The sequence below is a fragment of the Brachyistius frenatus genome, unplaced genomic scaffold, assembly GCF_029030835.1.
Source record: "Brachyistius frenatus isolate BFR_SWC_R1_liver_20210118 unplaced genomic scaffold, ASM2903083v1 Contig_197, whole genome shotgun sequence".
In the NCBI taxonomy this organism is placed as follows: Eukaryota; Metazoa; Chordata; class Actinopteri; family Embiotocidae; genus Brachyistius; species Brachyistius frenatus.
Window position 1 is genome coordinate 3,059 of NW_027210796.1, and position 18,555 is coordinate 21,613.

The following is an 18,555-nucleotide window of genomic DNA, read 5'->3' on the forward strand; positions in this document are numbered from 1 at the left end:
TGGAGGGGCAGAAACCCTCTCTAGCTTTAAGATTAGACTCAAAACATTCCTTCTTGATAAAGCCTATAGTTAGGGCTGGCTCGGGTAGACCTGAACCAACCCTTACAGTGCATCCGGAAAGTATTCACAGTGTTTCACTTTTCCACATTTTGTTATATTACAGCCTTATTCCAAATTGGATTAAATTCATTTTTTCCCTCAAAATTCTACACACAATACCCCATAATAACAACGTGAAATAATTTTTTTTTTTGAAATTTTTGCAAATCTATTAAAAATCAAAAACGGAAAAAAAAAATCACATGTACATAAGTATTCACAGCCTTTGCCATTACACTCAAAATTGAGCTCAGGTGCATCCTGTTTCCACTGATCATCCTTGAGATGTTTCTACAACTTGATTGGAGTCCCCCTCTGGTAAATTCAGTTGATTGGACATGATTTGGAAAGACACACACCGTCTATATAAGGTCCCACAGTTGACAGTGCATGTCAGAGCACAAACCAAGCCATGAAGTCCAAAGAATTGTCTGTAGACCTCCGAGACAGGATTGTATCGAGGCACAGGTCTGGGGAAGGGTACAGAAACATTTCTGCAGCATTGAAGGTCCCAATGAGCACAGTGGCCTCCATCATCTGTAAATGGAAGAAGTTTGGAACCACCAGGACTCTTCCTAGAGTCGGCCGCCCGGCCAAACTGAGCGATCAGGGGAGAAGGGCCTTAGTCAGGGAGGTGACCAAGAATCCGATGGTCACTCTGACAGAGCTCCAACGTTACTCTGTGAAGAGAGGAGAACCTTCCAGAAGGACAACCATCTCTGCAGCACTCCACCAAGCAGGCCTGTATGGTGGAGTGGCCAGACGGAAGCCACTCCTCAGTTAAAGGCTCATGACAGCCCACCTGGAGTTTACCAAAAGGCACCTGAAGGACTGTCAGACCAGGAGAAACTAAATTCTCTGGTCTGATGAAACAAAGATTGAACTCTTTGGCCTGAATGCCAAGCGTCATATTTGGAGGAAACCAGGCACCTGGCCAATATCATCCCTACGGTGAAGCATGGTGGTGGCAGCATCATGCTGTGGGGATGTTTTTCAGCGGCAGGAACTGGGAGACTAGTCAGGATAGAGGGAAAGATGAATGCAGCAATGTACAGAGACATCCTTGATGAAAACCTTCTCCAGAGCGCTCTGGACCTCAGACTGGGGTGAAGGTTCATCTTCCAACAGGACAACGACCCGAAGCACACAGCCAAGATAACAAAGGAATGGCTTCGGGACAACTCTGTGAATGTCTTTGAGAGGCCCAGGCAGAGCCCAGACTTGAACCCGATTGAACATCTCTGGAGAGATCTGAAAATGTCTGTGCACTGACGCTCCCCATCCAACCTGATGGAGCTTGAGAGGTCCTGCAAAGAAGAATAGGAGAAACTGCCCACGAATAGGTGCTAAGCTTGTAGCATCATACTCAAAAAGACTTGAGGCTGTAATTGCTGCCAAAGGTGCTTCAACAAAGTATTGAGCAAAGGCTGTGAATACTTATGTACGTGTTATATTTTCATTCTTTATTTTTAATAGATTTGCAAACAATTTAAACAAACTATTTTCACTTTATCATTATGGGATATTGCGTGTAGAATTTTGAGGAAAAAAATTAATTTAATCCATTTTGGAATAAGGCTGTAACATAACAATGTGTAAAAAGTGAAGCGCTGTGAATACTTTCCGGATGCACTGTAGTGATGCTGTTATAGGCCGAGGCTGCTGGGGGACCTCGTTACGTGCCGAGCTTCTTTTCTTTCCTCCTACTCTTTAACTGACTCATACCTCACCATCTTTTTCTCTCCCATAGTTTTTTCTTATTATCTGTTGTCTCCATTCAGTTCCCTCTCTCGCGTAATTTCTGTTCTTTCTTTTTCAGATGTCCCGCCATGGAGCTGCATGTCTCGGCCCTGCGCTTGTCGTCTCCACCAACAGTTCTTCTCTTCTATCTCTATGCTGTCCTTTTCTCTCTATGCTCTCCTCTCACCCCAACCGGTCGAGGCAGATGGCCGCCCACCTCTGATCCTGGTTCTGTCGGAGGTTTCTTCCTGTTAAGAGGGAGTTTTTCCTTCCCTCTGTTGGAGGTTGTTCTCCCTTAAAGATGAGGGTTTTTTTTCCCTCCTAGCTTATGTGTAAATTGTTGAATTGTTGGGTTTCTCTGTATAATATTGTAAAGTCTTGCTGTAAGGGCTTTAATGTGTTAAGTGCCATGAAATAACCTGTTTTGTGATTTGGCGTTATATAAATAAAATTGAATTGAATTGAAATTGAATTATCCATTAAGGATCTCGTCCAAACTGCCTTTCCCCTCAGGTTTTGTCCACAAAACTGCTTTTAGTCATGTTTTTTTTTCCACCACTTTCAATCAGCTCATCTGTTTCGACTCCTGTTATTACTCCAGCAGTTTATATCCTCTTTTAATCTTCTTTTACTTCGTGCCAATTTATAGTTTCCGTCTCACTGTGTTTGAGCTTTGTTTCTTTCCTTGCCTGTCTTTGATCCTGTTTTGACATCAGATGGCCCTTTGTGTTTTGTTGGCCCATTTTTGCCCATATCTGGACTCATGCCTGTACCAAATCCCCCAGTGTTGTGTTCTTCAACCTGTTTTTTATTTTTTTTTTGCAAGGGGCTGGTTGCCAGCAATACCTGTCTTGGTACAAGAACACCCAACAGTTGTTGCGTGAGGTATTTTCCAGCCCATCAACCATTTGTTCTGTGTTGTCTCGTTACTTAATCAGTCTTAAGGTTTAGGATTGTTCTTGATTGTCAAATGCAGGTTGCTATTTTTCTGTTTGTTCAGTCTTAAGGGGTTTTCAGCTCGTCCTCTGGTTTGTTCCAGGCTTTAATGTGCTGCTTAGATGTGCTCTTATGTGTGTGAGTGTGTGACAATTTCAGACTCATTCTTTCAGCTACTACCCCTGCAGTGTCAAACATACTTGGGAGTAAGTAAAAAATAAACATAAAAACATGATTCAAAGTGATAGGGAGGTTTCATATCTTACAGGTACAAGGCTTTAGAGCTCCAGTCTAATAACGGTATACAATGAAATAGAATCTATATCTCAGGGAAGGCTCAAGGGCTTTTGCCTGTCTCTGAATAATCTTGACGCTCTCACTATCCTCTCACTAAAGCTTGAAAGGATCTTTTACACATGGAGTTGCCATTTTTCCAAGGGAATTGATCTGTAAGTACAGAGTGCTTTTATACATTTTGATCTTTGATCTCAAACTTAACCGGCTCCAGAGCAGGTTAGGTGTGCAGCACAAGCTGACAGACTTTCCATTCTCAGACCATCTGTGTGTGCTTTTCATTTAATCAATCCATATGTGTTCATTTCTAACTACTGACCCACTTTCTCTTCCCTCTCAATGCTAAGCAGCACTGACTGCAGGAGCCCACCATGTCTTCGGGTGATGAGTCTTCATGGATACTGGCTGCGGCTGCTGTCAGAGAGGTGCTGTGATCTGATTCACACTAAGGATTTCTTTCAGACATCTGCTGCAGCCTCCTTCACAAACTCTTCGCATCCAATCTGTTTGTTAACAAAATGAACCTCTAAAGACTAATGTGTCACCTCCTCACACAATCTCACTTGCAGAGGGAACAAAAGAAACGTCAGGCTGTTTCCAAATGTCCAGCGACACTACATAAAAACATATTTTAGGGTTTCTGCTCAAACTTAACGTGTGTAGAATACTTCATTCAGTATCTATAGTCTGTGTGTGTGTAGTTTTTTTTTATTCATTGCTCTTATTTTATTTGAATTTATCCTGAAATAATTATTTTTTATTTACCTTATTTCCTATATTTCATAAGTATTTGTAAATTTGTTTATTATTTTTTTGTCTTCTCTATGCTGCTGTGACGAGTACATTTCCCTACTGTGGGATTAATAAAGTCAAATATAATCTTCATCAGTTGCAGAAACTCCTCCACGAGTCGCCGCCTTAATGTGGTGGAGGGGTTTGAGTGGCTCAGTGATCCTGGGAGCTACGTTGTCTGGGGCATCAGCCCCTGGTAGTGTCTCCCAAAGGAAACTGGTCTCAGGTGAGAGCCCAGACAAAGAGCGGTTCACAAATACCCCCGATAAATAGCATCCCACTGTCTGAGGTCACATCGCCCGGATCAGGGAAACCGGGGAACCCTCCCAGAGCCAGACCTAGGAGGGGAGCTCGCCGGTGAGTGTCTGGTGGCCGGGCCTTTGTCCATGGGTCCCGGTCAGGCTCAGCTCGATTAAACAACATGGAGCAGCCACCCTGTGGACCCACCACCCTCAGAGACAAGCATCGGGGTCGGGTGCATTGCAGACTGGGCGCCGATCGCCGGCGGCATAGACGGTACGTGGAACGTCACCTCGCTAGCGGGGAAAGAGCCGGAGCTGGTGCAGGAGGTGGAGCGGTACCAGCTAGATATACACTGCTCAAAAAAATAAAAGGGAACACTTAAACAACACATCCTAGATCTCAATGAATGAAAATGTTCCAGTTGAAAATCTTTATTCATTACATAGTGGAATGTGTTGAGAACAAAATAACATAAGAATGGAAATCAAAATCATTATCCATGGAGGTCTGGATTCAGAATCATACTCAAAATAAAAGTGGAAAAATCAGATCACAGGCTGATCTAACTTCTGTGGAAATTCCTCAAGACAAGTCAAAATGAGAGTCAGTAATATGTGTGGCCTCCACGTGCCTGTATCACTCCCTGCAATGCCTGGGCATGCTCCTGATGAGACGACGGATGTTCTCCTGAGGGATCTCCTCCCAGACCTGGATCAAAGCATCAGTCAACTCCTGGACAGTCCGTGGTGCGACGTGGCGTTGGTGGATGGAACGAGACACGATGTCCCAGATGTGCTGGATTGGATTCAGGTCTGGGGAACGAGCAGGCCAGTCCATAGCATCAATGCCGTCACATGTGCTCAGTGTGAACCTGCTCTCATCCGTGAAGAGCACAGGGCGCCAACGGCAAAGCTGCCAATCGCCCTGCACGGTGTTGGGCTGTAAGCACAGACCCCACTTGTGGACGTCGGGCCCTCGTACCGCCCTCATGGAGTCTGTTTCTGACAGTTTGAGCAGAAACATGCACATTAGTGGCCTGCTGGAGGTCATTTTGTAGGGCTCTGGCAGCGCTCCTCCTGTTCCTCCTTGCACAAAGGAGCAGATAGCGGTCCTGCTGCTGGGTTGTTGTCCTCCTACGGCCCCCTCCACGTCTCCTGGTGGACCGGCCTGTCTCCTGGTATGTCCTCCGTCCTCTTGACACTGTGCTGACAGACACAGCAAACCTTCTTGCCACAGTGTGCATTGATGTGCCATCCTGGATGAGCTGCACTACCTGAACAACTTCTGTAGGTTGGAGACACCTCATGCTCCCTCTAGTGGTGAGGACACTGGCAAAATGCAAAAAGGACCAAAAATCATCCAGAAAGGACGAGGACAGAGAAACGGTCTGTGGTCACCACCTGCAGAACCGTTCCTTTATAGGGTTGTCTTGATAATTGCCTCATTTCCACCTGTTGTCTGTTCCATTTGCACAACAGCAGGTGAAATTGATTCACAATCAGTGTTGTTTCCTAACTGGACAGCTTGATTTCCCAGAAGTGTGATTGACTTGGAGTTACATTGTTTTGTTTGAGTGTTCCCTTTATTTTCTTTGAGCAGCGTAGTTGGGCTCACCTCCATGCACAGCACTGGCTCTGGAACCAAGCTCCTGGAGAGGGGCGGGATGTCTAAACCAAAGTGTGCATCTTTTGGAATAGAAGCTTCCTGACTTTATAGCGAGTATACCACCTGTCCAGAAGTCTCATGTAAATTTCTGCTTGTGTTCTACTGGTTTGTTTTCAGTCACCTCAAAGAGCTAGCAAAGAGTCAGCAGTTATGATGCAAACATTCACTTTGTGTTTACATCCGATCAGTTATAATCCAGTTGTGGTTAAAGATATGAAGTCCTTCACGCAAGGATTTTCTCCTGGTTTCTGTATGGGTTTGGACTTGCAGGGGGCATTTTACATGTTCACCTCGCGTTTTCAAAGTTTGGGCATGTACAACACTTATGATATCATAACAGTGTAGAAATGGCAGAAAAACACTAAAATCCTATGTCCCTTTTAAACCATGTTTTAGTTTACATTGTGCTTACATGACTATTTGGGGAAAGAAAGTGGTGGAATGAGACTTAGAGACTTTAAATAGAAACATTCTTTATGGAGATGCAGGTAAAAACAGTCAGAAATAACAAAACAAGTGAACAACAAGCTAAAAAAAATGGTGTAATTGTCTTCTAACTGTTTGCACCCACACGTCTTGTCTCAAAAGTGCGACGTTTATTCTATAATTTATATTCACATCACATACTTGAGACAGATTAGTATCACCACCAACAAGAGAGAGTGCGTCTGGTCAGCACCTCGACTCCTCTGGGTGAAGACGGCTTCGTGGAGGACATTGAGTGTCAGGACTGACTGGCACGGCTCTGTCCCATAACACATGCAGTCGAAGCTGTGTTCGAACCAGTTAATGTCGTCCTGCGAGAGGCCGCCGGTTACTGTCAGCGGGCCGCCGCGTCGTTGCCGATGGATCTGGTAACGACGGGGGTCAAGATGAAGGAAGACGTCGTCGTTCCAGCGCTTCCTCACACAGCGGCCTCGGCCTTGGCAGAGTGCCCTGCTGCAGAGCCGTGACGCCGTGGAGACGTTTAGGATGTACGGGTTCATGACCTGCTCCAAGTGACGTCGAGCGTCAAAGCAGGAGTCCTACAAGATTGTGGGACAGAGTCAGTTTATGGTTGTTCGTGAAGCTGTGAACAGGATAAGTTTATTTAAAAACTACAGAGTGAAGTCTCATTCTACCTCTGTATCTGTGACATTCATGTTTCCCCAGGAAACGACACCGGCGGCCCCGAGAGCAGCGGCTTCTCCGATGGTGTTGACTAGATCGAACTACAAAAACATGGTAACCGGACAATTACAGTAGAGCAGGGCTTCAACAGGGAGGCAATAAAACTCATCACCAAGGATCAACATTAAAATATTATAATCAATAATGATCAACATATGAAACAACATATGAAACACAGTTTCATTGATACTTTAAATTGTTTTCAATTTTGGTTTTACTTTTCATTAAAAAAATTTTTTTTTAGCAATAATAACCCAATTTTGTGATAACAAAAGTTTTTTCAAAGAGTTTTATATATTTTTTAAAAAGACAGATGGTAGGGTCCTGCCAGCCAATCACAAACTAGCATACACACAAATTATACATAACACATACATACATTGTGCCTAAAGGTGATAAAAAGCTGTGTTCCAGTTTGTTTCTGACCTCTGACATGTAGTTGTCAATACTGTCTTTGTACACAGGTCTTATGTAGGCATAGATGGGGATGGAGTAGGAGCTGTTGGGGAGGGTTGACACCCTCATGGCCTCCTGGATGCGATGGCGGACAAACATCCGGGCCTGCTGGGAGTCTCTGAGCACAAACTCCAGATAGATGGATGGAAAGAGCGCTGTGGACTCTTTCCAGAGCCACATCAAGTTGTCATTCCTGTGCTTCTCAAGGTCAGGACACTCTCCTGTGAAACACACCATGTCCTGGTTGTAGTCGTAATTGTAGCAGTCGGGGTACAGGTAGTAACCCCAAAGTCTTTTGGGCCTCAATTTTTTCCCGATTTGGATAGATCGGAGAAAGTACCTTTTGGCCGCATGTTCAAACATTAACTTTGCCTGGTTCTTTGCCTCATCGTCGGACAATGACGCGTTTTTCATTTTGACCCATTCAATGGAATACTGCCGATAGATGTCTTTGCTTCCCCAGTTTCGAGCCCACTGCGGCCTCCACTCTTCAAAGTCAAGCACGGCGAGGCCCGGCCGGTCGACAGGAATGTAGAACTTGATGTCATCCTCAGCCTCCTCGTGGTGCTCCTGCAGGTCTATAAGCTGCGGCAAACCGTCGTCATATGTCTCTCCGGTGTCTTCGTCAATGTAGGGAAAAATGCCAAAGCGGTCGATGTAGAATATGGAGATGTTCTGGTTGGTTGCTGTTCTCAGGGTGCTGCTGACAAAGTGGAAGTAGGAGAGGTCAAGGGGTAGGCCGAAGCGGAGGTCACACAGCTCGGTTGGGGCGTTCCACGTAAACATGAAGGGGTAGTCAGGAAGAACGGGAGGGTCGGTCCTCGGTAAGGCTCTGCTGGAGCACAGCAGGGCCCACTTAATGACGAAGATAAATGAGAGATGTTTGTTATGAATGAGTTTGACTTGCCTCATTTTGTAGCAAGAGTCCGATCTGCAATAAAAAGAAGGAAGGAAGGAATAAATCAGGAATATTAGGTCACAAATGATTTACGGCAGCTCTTAGAGAAATCCATTTTGTTTTGATTCGTACAGGAGCTTTTTAAGTTGCTTTTATTTATAACACATTCAAAAAAGAATGTCTCCCTGTTAGTCATCACACAAAGAAAAATTAGTTCTTATATTTGTCAATTTAAGATGGTTCCAGACAGTAACAAAGTTAACCTTCTGTATGAAATATTGAACTGAATTGTTAGCAGATGTATATCATAATTGAGCAAGGTTTGGCTCGTTTGGGGTTATTTTGTTTTTTTTCCTTCTTAGTTGGTGATGCAATAATGAAAAGCCCAATCATGATCCACAGGGTAGACACACTGGAACAGCCGAAACATGCATAACTCGGGTGCTAATGTTGATTTAGTGACGATACCTACAACACAGACTCACAGGTTATAGCTTCTCCCTGCTCAGTGCATGTCATACTAACACACTGTGCTCGGAAACGTTTGATGGAACCTCGTGTTGGAACGATTACACGTGTTTTTGTTATTATTAAAGTGTGCTGCAACAATTGCAGGCACCTCTCCTCTCTGAGAGGATGGAAAAAAACAATTGGAAGAAAAAAAGGTTGTGGTTGGAAGTACTGACTGAACACATGGATGGAAGGAAAGGAGGGAATTCGAGGAAGATAGTGAGTCAGTCTCTATGGAGAAAAACAACAGTACAGTGGTGTGGAAGGTGGAGGGGGGGTGCAGATTAATCAGCTGTGTGACACAAGGATTGGGTCAGAGAGCTGCTGGGTTCAGTAGCTGCTTCTCTCTCTGGTGATGGATGAAGCTGAGCTCTGCTTTTCAGAATCTTCAAGATTCCGAAGGAGACCGAAGCGTCCTCACTTTGAGAAATGCTGATTTACACTCTGCTGTTCTTCATCTCTTTGCTCAGTGACTCTCAACCTGCTGGTCATCATCTCCATCGCACACTTCAAGTGGCCACATTATGCAACGTATATTTTGGTATTTCAGTATTTCTCTGTCTGTTTCACTCTTACTGGTTATAGATACAACAGAATAATCATGAAGTATTGCTATTCTTCCTCCCCACGAAGCTCCACACCCAAAGCAACCTCCTCCTCTTCTTTCTGGCCGTCTCAGATTTCTTCGTGGGCTTCCTCGTGCTCTTTCAAATGATATTCATAGACAGCTGCTGGCTATTTGGTGACCTCATGTGTGCCGTGTATCAGTATTTAGCATTCATCGTTACGTCTGCTTCAATAGGAAGCATGGTGTTCATATCTATTGATCGCTATGTGGCTATTTGTTACGCTCTGCATTATTCCTCCAAAAATCACAATTCAAAAATTCAAAGAGTTCGGATGTGTGTTGTATCTGTTCTGTGGTTTGGTCTGGTTCTGAATGATGTCCTGAAACAACCAGGCAGGTATCACTTCTGTTATGGAGAGTGCGGCTTTGTTGTTAACTACATTCCTGGACTGTTTGATCTTATATTTCTCTTCATTGTTCCCATCTCAGTTATTGTACTTCTGTATCTGATAGTATAAGTGGTGGCTGCGTCTCAGGCTCGAGCCATGCGGCCTCAGCTTGCACCAGTCTCACTGCAGCAGTCAACTACAGTAACACCTAAAACGAATCTGCGATGAAAGCAGCCAGAACTCTTGGTGTTGTTCTTGTTGTGTTTCTAATATGTATGTTCCCATCTTATTGTGTTTCTCTCACAGGCAAAGACAGCCTGCTCAATAATTGTGCTGTTGCCTTTTATGATATGTTTGTTCTACTTTAACTCCTGTCTGTCTCCTGTCCATCATCTGTCTTTTTCTACCCCTGGTTCAGAAAATCAATTAAGCTCATCGTCAAACTTCAGAAACTGCAGCCTGACTCATCTGATGCCAACATGTTGCTCAGATGGAAACACCCTCAAACACATTTAAAGATTATGAACAGTAACCTCAGACTGTCATAGAAATACATTTAAAAAAAAGACTTTATGTACCTTGTGTTTTTTTTTTTCATCTACAGACTAAAATATGCTGGCCAATTGAGGTAGAGTTTGAAAAGTACAAAATAAAACAAAGGGAACAGACTGAAACAACATAGTTTGTAATTAGTGAAATGGAAAGATGCATATTGACAGCAGGACGTTTAATTTGGATGAAGGCTTTGTTGGATAAAAATATTGTCCCGATGTAGTAAAGCTTATTTTGCACAAAAATGTATTTTAAACAATATTTATTGTTCTACAGTGAGTATTAAAAGAAATAAAATGTCTCAACAGTGGCCAACAGTACATGTGTAGCTGTGCCCTGGATTAGAATGTAAAGTTTTTACTCTGACGTCAAAAAGAAGTGGAGTTTCAGAAACTGTCCAACTGTGCAAACTGTGTCTCAACAAAAGCTGGTTCACACAAAAATGAGGCAACCAATTGAAAACTGAGTATGCAGACTGGGGCAGAATCCAAATAGTTGCTGTTTCCAGCCACACCCACATGTGTCCTGCTGGGATCGGATCACAAGCAACCACCAAAGTCCAGGTGTGGACAGTCAGACAGTGGTGTCTTCTCTTGTCCCATAACTCTTGGTAAAAATGTATTTATTTATTGAAATTATTTTTAAAAATGTCATTTCCTCAAATGTGTAATCTATTTAGTCTTTTATAGCCTTTTACCTTTTCATTTTCATGTGTATAATATCAGTGTAGATTTACATGTCCAGCAATTGTTTTTTAATGTGTTCTACAAATAACTTGAGTGAAGGATTAAAATAAAAGATAAATATAAGAAAAGACTAAATAAAAATGTGGTAACAAATTATTCAAAACACATTTTAATATCAGCCAACATCTATGCTGGTATTGATGTATCGGTGAGACCTTTGTGGTATTAGTGTGATGATGTCAACACTCAAAAGAGTAATTCAATTCTTACAGCCTCGACAGTTATATTTACTTCTATTTATAGCTAGCTGTCTCCCATCCACACGTTTGGTGGCTTAGAAAACATTTAGTCATGGGCAAATTATAATTTCAGAAGAAATGAGCTCTAATGACCAAACATTTTTAAATAAAAAGTGTAAAACCAGTGTCAGTGAGTTGGAATGAAGTTGGCTAACAAGGTTTGACAAAAAATGATGTGATGAATTTTCCATTATGCCTTACAAGCTCTAAAAAACAGACTGGGTCAGTTTTGACAACAGGAGGACAACAGGTGTGACTATTTGCTGCCAGTGGAAAATATGAAATGGTTTAAAAAAATAAAAAATAAATCAGACTAAAATATGACAGATACCAGTCTGTGATAATCCATCGAGAAATACAAATTTAATTTTCATTATAATACAATTAAGTCACAATTTTCTTTTACTCAAAAATGAGTACAAATTTCATTAAAATTAGGTCTATTGACCATAAATATAAAAAGAAAAGTGTAAAACCAGTGTCAATACGTTGGAATGAAGTTGGATGACGAAAATTTTGAAAAAAAAAATGTTGATACATTTTTCATTATAGGACTACGCACCTTTTGTCCTCCAGGTCAAATTTGACCTAGACGAACGCAGCTCTCGTATAGTGTCCGCGAGGATACCTGGAAGGTTAACACTTAAACTGCACTTATGTGAGGTTATACTCAAGGAAGAAGTTGTGTTAGAGCTGCTGGTGAACTCCACCCTTATAATATTCAGGTTAAACTCCCAATAAACCTTTTAACCCAAATTAGGCAGTTAAATAAGACATCAATGAGCACCAACCTGCTCTGGGGCTCCAAATCCCTGGCGTCCAAACTGCACGGTCACCGAGTCTTGAAATTATTACCTGTTCGTCATAAACAGTACAACTTCATTCTCCTCTGGAAGTCTAAATAGCTCCTCTTTAAATAAGCTGTTGCGGGCGCTTGAGTTACAGGTGGAACATGTGTGACAACTTGTCAGAGCTGAGTGATCTGCAGCCTTGAGGTGTTCCGTCTCTTTATTGGTTTTTGACATTTTCTAGGCTCCCTCCTTCCCGCCTTGAGGAAGATATCCAAAGAAGCTCGACAATGAGGACAATGTGTCTCTTCCGCTGATATCTGAGGCCTCTGTCCGGACACACGAGGAATGCAGTGATAGTTTGAACTTAGTCAACTGTGGTTGGAAATTTATTGAGATGAAGGAAATAATTCTGGTTTAATCATGGACTGATGAATCATATTCATAAGCAGCTTGACTGGTTCCATCACAGATCATCAGCTTTAGCTCAAAGTTGCTACTAATAGCAATTGATTTACAGTTTTTTTTTTCTTTATCTAACAAAACAAAGAGGTCAAGTCAAATTTTTCCAAGTGAAACAATTGCAGTTGTGGGAAATTTCCACAAAATCACTAATTCTGATAAAAGAGCATTATCTTTACTTTCCGTTGAGGTTGTTTATTACATGGGAAGTTCATAATTAAAGTCTGTGGATACAAGATTTCATTCATGTTTTGGGGACATAAATCAGTTTGCACAGTCACATAGTGGAAACCCACCTCCATTTTAGGGACATAAAGAAGATCTCTGTAATCATTAAGTTTTGTTTAAATTTAAATTGTATTTGGTAAAGTTTTGTATCAATATGTCAACTTCTGCTGTGAGTGGTGTGTTGAAGGAAACCGTGATGTTAATGTAATCAACACTTGGTCTAGTAAGTATTCAATGAAGCATATAGTCAGACATAAGTAATACATGTTAATATATTGTGCACAATTAGTAGAGCAGAGAAGTAAATCATCTTGACCTGGAAATTTGTCATCCTCTAAGGTTAGCGAGAGAGACTTGTTGTGAAGACTGATGTTGCTCTCTCTCTGATCATTCCTCTGTTTTCTTTGAGAGTGCTATCTCTGTGTGCACACATTTAAAAAAAAGAAAAGAAAAGAAGGTAATCACTGAAAACACCAATAAAATATTTCTTCCAGCTTTCTCTCCCACACCCACCCACTCGTGTCACAGGCAATGAGCTGGTTGAACCTCCAAAATTGATTTGCAATTGTTATTAATGCCATTTGTTACATCCCTTTGGTGGGATTTAAGGACTATAACGACACAACAAACAATATTTAAATGAACCAAATGCAGTAGTCGCAAAATAAAGCGGTTTATTAATAGTCGAACACAGGTTGACAGCATGTGTGGGGTTGGTGGGCTGTGCCAAATTAAAAAAAAAGCAAAATAAATCTCGAAAAACTTAGATTTTTTTTTTTATGAGAATGAGAAACTCATGGCAGGTCTTTTCCTTTGACATAGACTAGTTATTCACGTGTCTTGTTTGCCATCACTCACAGACTAACAAACCTTCCAGTGACAATACTTGTTTTCAGGATAACCTTTTCTTTGGCACCTTTTGATTTAAAATTCAAATAAAGCTCTGTTGCGTCTGATTTACATGTTTATTTTTAATTGGATTAAGCAACACATAATTAGACTAGTGAGTCGGCAAGGGACACCATTTTGGAAACATTTTATTCTCCTCAGACTAAACCCAGATGAGTTTGATGGAGGTTGGCTGCAACAGCTTGGGAGAACAGCTCCACCCCGCGTAGCACTGACAGGTAAAGTTTTCCCCCCAGGCGTTGAGGTCGGCGGCGGAAGGGAGACCGATGGCCACATACTTCCTGTCAGCCCGCAGGATGTGGAAGTAGGTGGGGTTCAGGTGCAGGTAGTGGGGGGAGTCATAGCTCTTCCTGACGCAGCGGCCCTTCCCCTGGCACAGGACCTCGCTACAGAGCATGGCAGCCGCCGTCACGTTGGCGACATACGGGTTGAAGGTGGATGTCAGGTACTCGGACAGAGACTGGCAGGCAGCCTGCAGAGAGATGGTGAGGTTCATACCCGAGACTTAGGAATCTTTTTTTTTTTAGTAATCAAAAAACATACATAATATTCCTCAAATATTAAAAGCTGAAGACAAAAAACTAAGTTTTCTCCAAATGTTGACACGTTGATGTACTATTTTCATGACCTTAAAAATAAAAAAATAAAAAAGGAACAGCGATGTTCATGATTGAGTCCTGAAATTATAGTGAGTGTGCATTAATTCTTTATTTACTTTTTTTACTTCAGAAAACAATATATGTTATTTGCGTGACAGGATCATATTAACATCAAAATGCAATGAAAATGAAAATGAAGATACATCAACACAAAAAACAAAAAAAAGCAGAAACTTCGATAGTTTTGTCACACATCTGTCAGCAGAGTTAGGAAGTACGTACAGTTCCTCCTACAAGAGGAAAGAAAGCAGATTACTTATGTGCTGATTAAAGTTTAGTCATCTGTGTTATATATTGAGTACGTTATCATGGCAGTGGCCAAACACAGAAACTTAAAGTGACACATTTCCATGTGATGATCTTCATCTTCCCACTGCTTCAGATACAATAAAACATTATTTTTTATAAACCCACCGCTAACAATGTTGCCATGTTAAAAAGGGATCAGTTCATAGCCATTACGCAAACAGAAGGAATGATTACAGACCCTTTTTGAGCTTACTTGCTGCCATGTGAATAATGTGTCAAGGTAACTAATCCTTTGATGACAGAGGGCAGGTCAGTCCAACCATAACGTTGTGGTTACCTTGTTGTTGTAGTCTTTGGTGCCTCCCCACATTACAACCCCAGAGGCTCCCAGAGCAGCAGACTCTCCGACCGTGCTGACAAGATCTGCCTGAAAGAGGAAGAACAACACAAGAAATGTGATTGTTTCTCAACAAATTTGAAGATAATTTGTAAATGTATTTGTTCTCAGGTCATTTCTAGACTGATTTACTTCCATTGATTATTTCCATTCAATTCAAATCAACTTGAAACATACTGTTCACATTGTACTCTCTCCCTCCATTTAGTTTTTTTGTCAGTCAGTTTAATGTAAGAAAATGATTGTAATTGCTAAGTGAACTCGAACAGTCATATGAGACAGCTTCAATCATTTCAGCAAGGATAGAAACAAAAATAAGATTTAGTCTGATAATCATATTTTGTTTGGTTTTCATACGTTGGAGTGGTGGGCAGCACCTGATTACACCAACACCTATTGGCCTGAGGAGAGTTTATTCAAAGTTATTGCAACTGATTTTTAAGGAACCTAATACACACCTGGCTCAGAAATATCTGGGTTTGATCCCGATAAAGCGGTCGGGAGTAGACGTAGATTGGCACCGTGTAGGGACGTTTAGGCAGTGCCGCCACCCTTAGCGCTTCCTGGACACGGTTGCGGACGTAGAGTGCAGCCCGGGGGGAGTTCCTCAGAGTCAGGTGGAGATAGATGGAGGGGAAGAGGGCGGTGCTGCGTTCCCACAACCACAGCAACTGGTTGTTCTGCTTCTGGGTCTTTGTTGAGCACATACCGGTGTAGCCAGGCTTTTCCCATCCATAGTTGTAGCAGTCAGGGAAAAGGTAGAAGCCCCAGCGGCGGCTAGGACGCTCGCCAATGCCGAGGCTGATGGTTTTCTCCATGAAGCTGCGCCCTGCATTCTGGAACTGGCTCTTTGCCAGTTTGGAAATTTCCTTTGATGATAAAAATGGGGCCATCTGCATTGCATTAGCAATGGACAACGTCTGATAAATACGCTTCGATCCCCAGTTCTGGTCCCACAGGGGACGCCAGGACTCCCAGTCAATGACAGCCAGTCCAGGAGAGGAATCTTGAGAGATATCGTGATCTATTTGACTTTGGGCCTTCGCCAGGTGCTCCGTCAGGTTGCCATTTTGGGGGACTGCGCCTCTGTAGCGCTTCTGCTTGATGGAGTTAACTTTAGGGTAAAGACCAAGGCGGTCCTCATAGAAGATGGTGAGAAACTGACCTGGAACAGCTGCAGGTGTGGTCACTGCCTGAAAAGCTGCAGTTTCCAATGGGATGTGAAGTTGCTGACACTCGTCAGTGGGGGCGTTCCATATTGTCACAAACGGGTGGTCATGGATCAACGGTGGCTCGGTTAGTGGTAGGGCAAGAACTGAGGCGACAGATCCGATGACACAGATGGCGACACAGGACAGGAAGGAGGGGGCCATTGTAATGGCTCTGCACAAGAAGGACAGAAAACAAATAAATATCAGCCCCAATTAAATTCAAATGTAATCTTTAAAACATTGTTCTGGCTACATTGTCTCCATGTTCACATTCAGGGGACTTTATCAAACGCTGTCCCAAACCTGTGTATAATAAAATGCATGGCAAGTCTTTACTAATGCCGACATGTTATTTTAAACTGCTTTTTCATTTGGAGGATTAAAGACATTATAAAACATTTAATTTTGAAATCAATAGGAATATTGTTTAATTGTATTTTAAATTGCCTTTTTCAACATTAAAGCATCTGATCCGTATTCGTGCACTACACTGAATCATTAGCAAAATTAATAATACTTTTTTTAAATTACTTTTTAATGTTAACATAAATTGAAAGATTATTACAGTACATTTTCATTATGACTCTGATGACAAATTGTCCCAATATTCAGTTCACTGATTCCAAATTGTCTAAATGTATCAAACAACAATTGTCTGTATCTCTCTAAAAAAGGAAAATCTGCATTTTAAATAATTTTTCAGTATTAATATTGTTAAGAAATGTTATTAGCTCCTACCTTCTGCTTTCTTCAGTGACCTTTAAAGTACTGTTCTCTGTCTCTTAAGTTTCCAGCATTTGTTTTTTTGCTGTTTCATGTGCCGGAGGAAAGAGTTTCTTCACTCTGACCGATTCTTATCTGATTGATGTCCTAACTTCTCGTTGCTCTCTGCATGTAGATTGTTGTTGGACAGGTTGAGGTTTCATTGGTCAGTTCATGAAAAATATTTTATTGTTTTCATTATAGTGACTTTTGATGATTTGATGCAGCAAATAAACATAAGAAAACTTCTAAACCAAATGTTAACAAAAGTGAAGAAAGTTGTAAAAAAAAGTTATAATAATTTCCAGTGATTAAAGGTAAATGACATGTTGTTTATTGTGTATTGTGCATGTATAAGGGATACATAGATCAATGGTATCATATATAAGTAAGTATACCTTTTGTTTTTGCCTCCAGTCACAAAAGATAGACTTACATTGAATTGTTTATTTCTTTACAGTAAATAGTATGATAATGTATAGGAGTGAAATCAAATTTTTTTAAATGGCAACATTGTGAGTTATGGTGAGGATAACCTCTGTTTAGTCTTTTCTTTTTTGGGTGGATTTCTCTGCTTTTTGGTTGTGTTTACTGAGTTACACAATTCATAAAGAAAATTGAATGGATAACATTTCTTACTTTCTGATTGTTTAAACATTTTTAAAGCAGTATTACAACTGGAATATACATGCTGTAGCGTTAAAGTATGGACTAAGTAGAATAGAATTGTCACTTTGATTTTGTTTGGGACCTGCTTTAGAAACATTGACAGCTTCTTCACACATCATGCATTAACATTAAAATTCTCCAGAAATGGTTTGTTATTTTGTTTTATAGGTAAAAAGTTACATGATGGAGGCCATTACATGTGTCTTAATTTGCATGTCAGAGGAGTCACATGGTCCCTTTTCTTTAGTCGCAGTGATCATATTGAAGCTGTCATGGTAGATAATAAGCTCATTTGTAAAAAGAGACAATTAACCCATTTAAATCTGCATTTTTCCCAAACATGACAATATCCAAACCATGTGTCACTAGTAACCCTTTCAAATGAGAAATCATAGAACTATAGGTGAAAGAGTGTTTTATAACTGGTCATATTAAGGGATGAGGTCAAAATGCCTGATAACTGTTCCTGTCGTGATCTGCTTGCATAAATTCAGCATAAACTGAATTGTTTATGCTGCCACACAGTCTATATCTGACCCATCGCTATCATGATTACATGTTTCTCATTTTAAGTGATATCTGCAATGATGTGTGTCTTGTCTGGGCCATCACCTAGTTCCAAGTCAAATGCAGATACTGCTGTAAAATACTTTAAACCAGTATCTGCATTTGACTTGTTTTCCTCTGTAGATACATTCTCAGGTCTTTGAATGGGTGATGTTTTTTAATTTGTTACCGTTGGTGACAATGCATTGATTGTGATCTCTCTATTTGTACTTCTTCCTCTTTTTATGCTTCTTGCATTTAGACAGAAACCAGTAGACAGGTTACAGTTTCATAAATTATATGGAAAGATTAAAGTTACTCTTTTTTTTAAGACTCCTTGGAATTTACATTTTGAAGAAGACTAAAAGTTTAAAGCCT

At 41.3% G+C, this 18,555-nt stretch overlaps 2 protein-coding genes and 1 pseudogene across 2 annotated transcripts; 1 reads left to right on the top strand and 2 right to left on the bottom strand.

Moving 5' to 3' along the window:
• Nucleotides 1-6,247: 6,247 nt before the first annotated feature.
• Nucleotides 6,248-12,179, bottom strand: LOC138632861 (hyaluronidase-5-like). The gene is made up of 4 exons (XM_069718716.1): nt 12,089-12,179; nt 7,366-8,326; nt 6,891-6,980; nt 6,248-6,794 (listed from the first exon to the last, which is right to left on the bottom strand). Exons 2-4 carry the CDS (start codon nt 8,305-8,307, stop codon nt 6,384-6,386), a joined length of 1,443 nt encoding a protein of 480 aa, XP_069574817.1. The 5' UTR covers nt 8,308-8,326; nt 12,089-12,179; the 3' UTR covers nt 6,248-6,383.
• Nucleotides 9,037-10,308, top strand: LOC138632857 (trace amine-associated receptor 13c-like; annotated as a pseudogene).
• Nucleotides 12,180-13,429: 1,250 nt separating the features above from the next.
• LOC138632862 (hyaluronidase PH-20-like) lies at nt 13,430-17,016 on the bottom strand. The gene is made up of 4 exons (XM_069718717.1): nt 16,939-17,016; nt 15,448-16,372; nt 14,930-15,019; nt 13,430-14,156 (listed from the first exon to the last, which is right to left on the bottom strand). Exons 2-4 carry the CDS (start codon nt 16,360-16,362, stop codon nt 13,827-13,829), a joined length of 1,335 nt encoding a protein of 444 aa, XP_069574818.1. The 5' UTR covers nt 16,363-16,372; nt 16,939-17,016; the 3' UTR covers nt 13,430-13,826.
• Between the last annotated feature and the right edge of the window lie 1,539 nt (nt 17,017-18,555).

Coding starts and splice junctions, on each gene's coding strand:
- LOC138632861 (XM_069718716.1), bottom strand. CDS start 8,307: ATGAGGCAAGTCAAACTCATTCATAACAAACATCTCTCATTTATCTTC. Junction 6,981..7,365: donor TTGACAACTACATGTCAGAG/GTCAGAAACAAA, acceptor ATGTTTTTGTAG/TTCGATCTAGTCAACACCAT. Junction 6,795..6,890: donor TGAATGTCACAGATACAGAG/GTAGAATGAGAC, acceptor ACAATCTTGTAG/GACTCCTGCTTTGACGCTCG.
- LOC138632862 (XM_069718717.1), bottom strand. CDS start 16,362: ATGGCCCCCTCCTTCCTGTCCTGTGTCGCCATCTGTGTCATCGGATCT. Junction 15,020..15,447: donor CCCAGATATTTCTGAGCCAG/GTGTGTATTAGG, acceptor TTCCTCTTTCAG/GCAGATCTTGTCAGCACGGT. Junction 14,157..14,929: donor CCAAAGACTACAACAACAAG/GTAACCACAACG, acceptor ATCTCTCTGCAG/GCTGCCTGCCAGTCTCTGTC.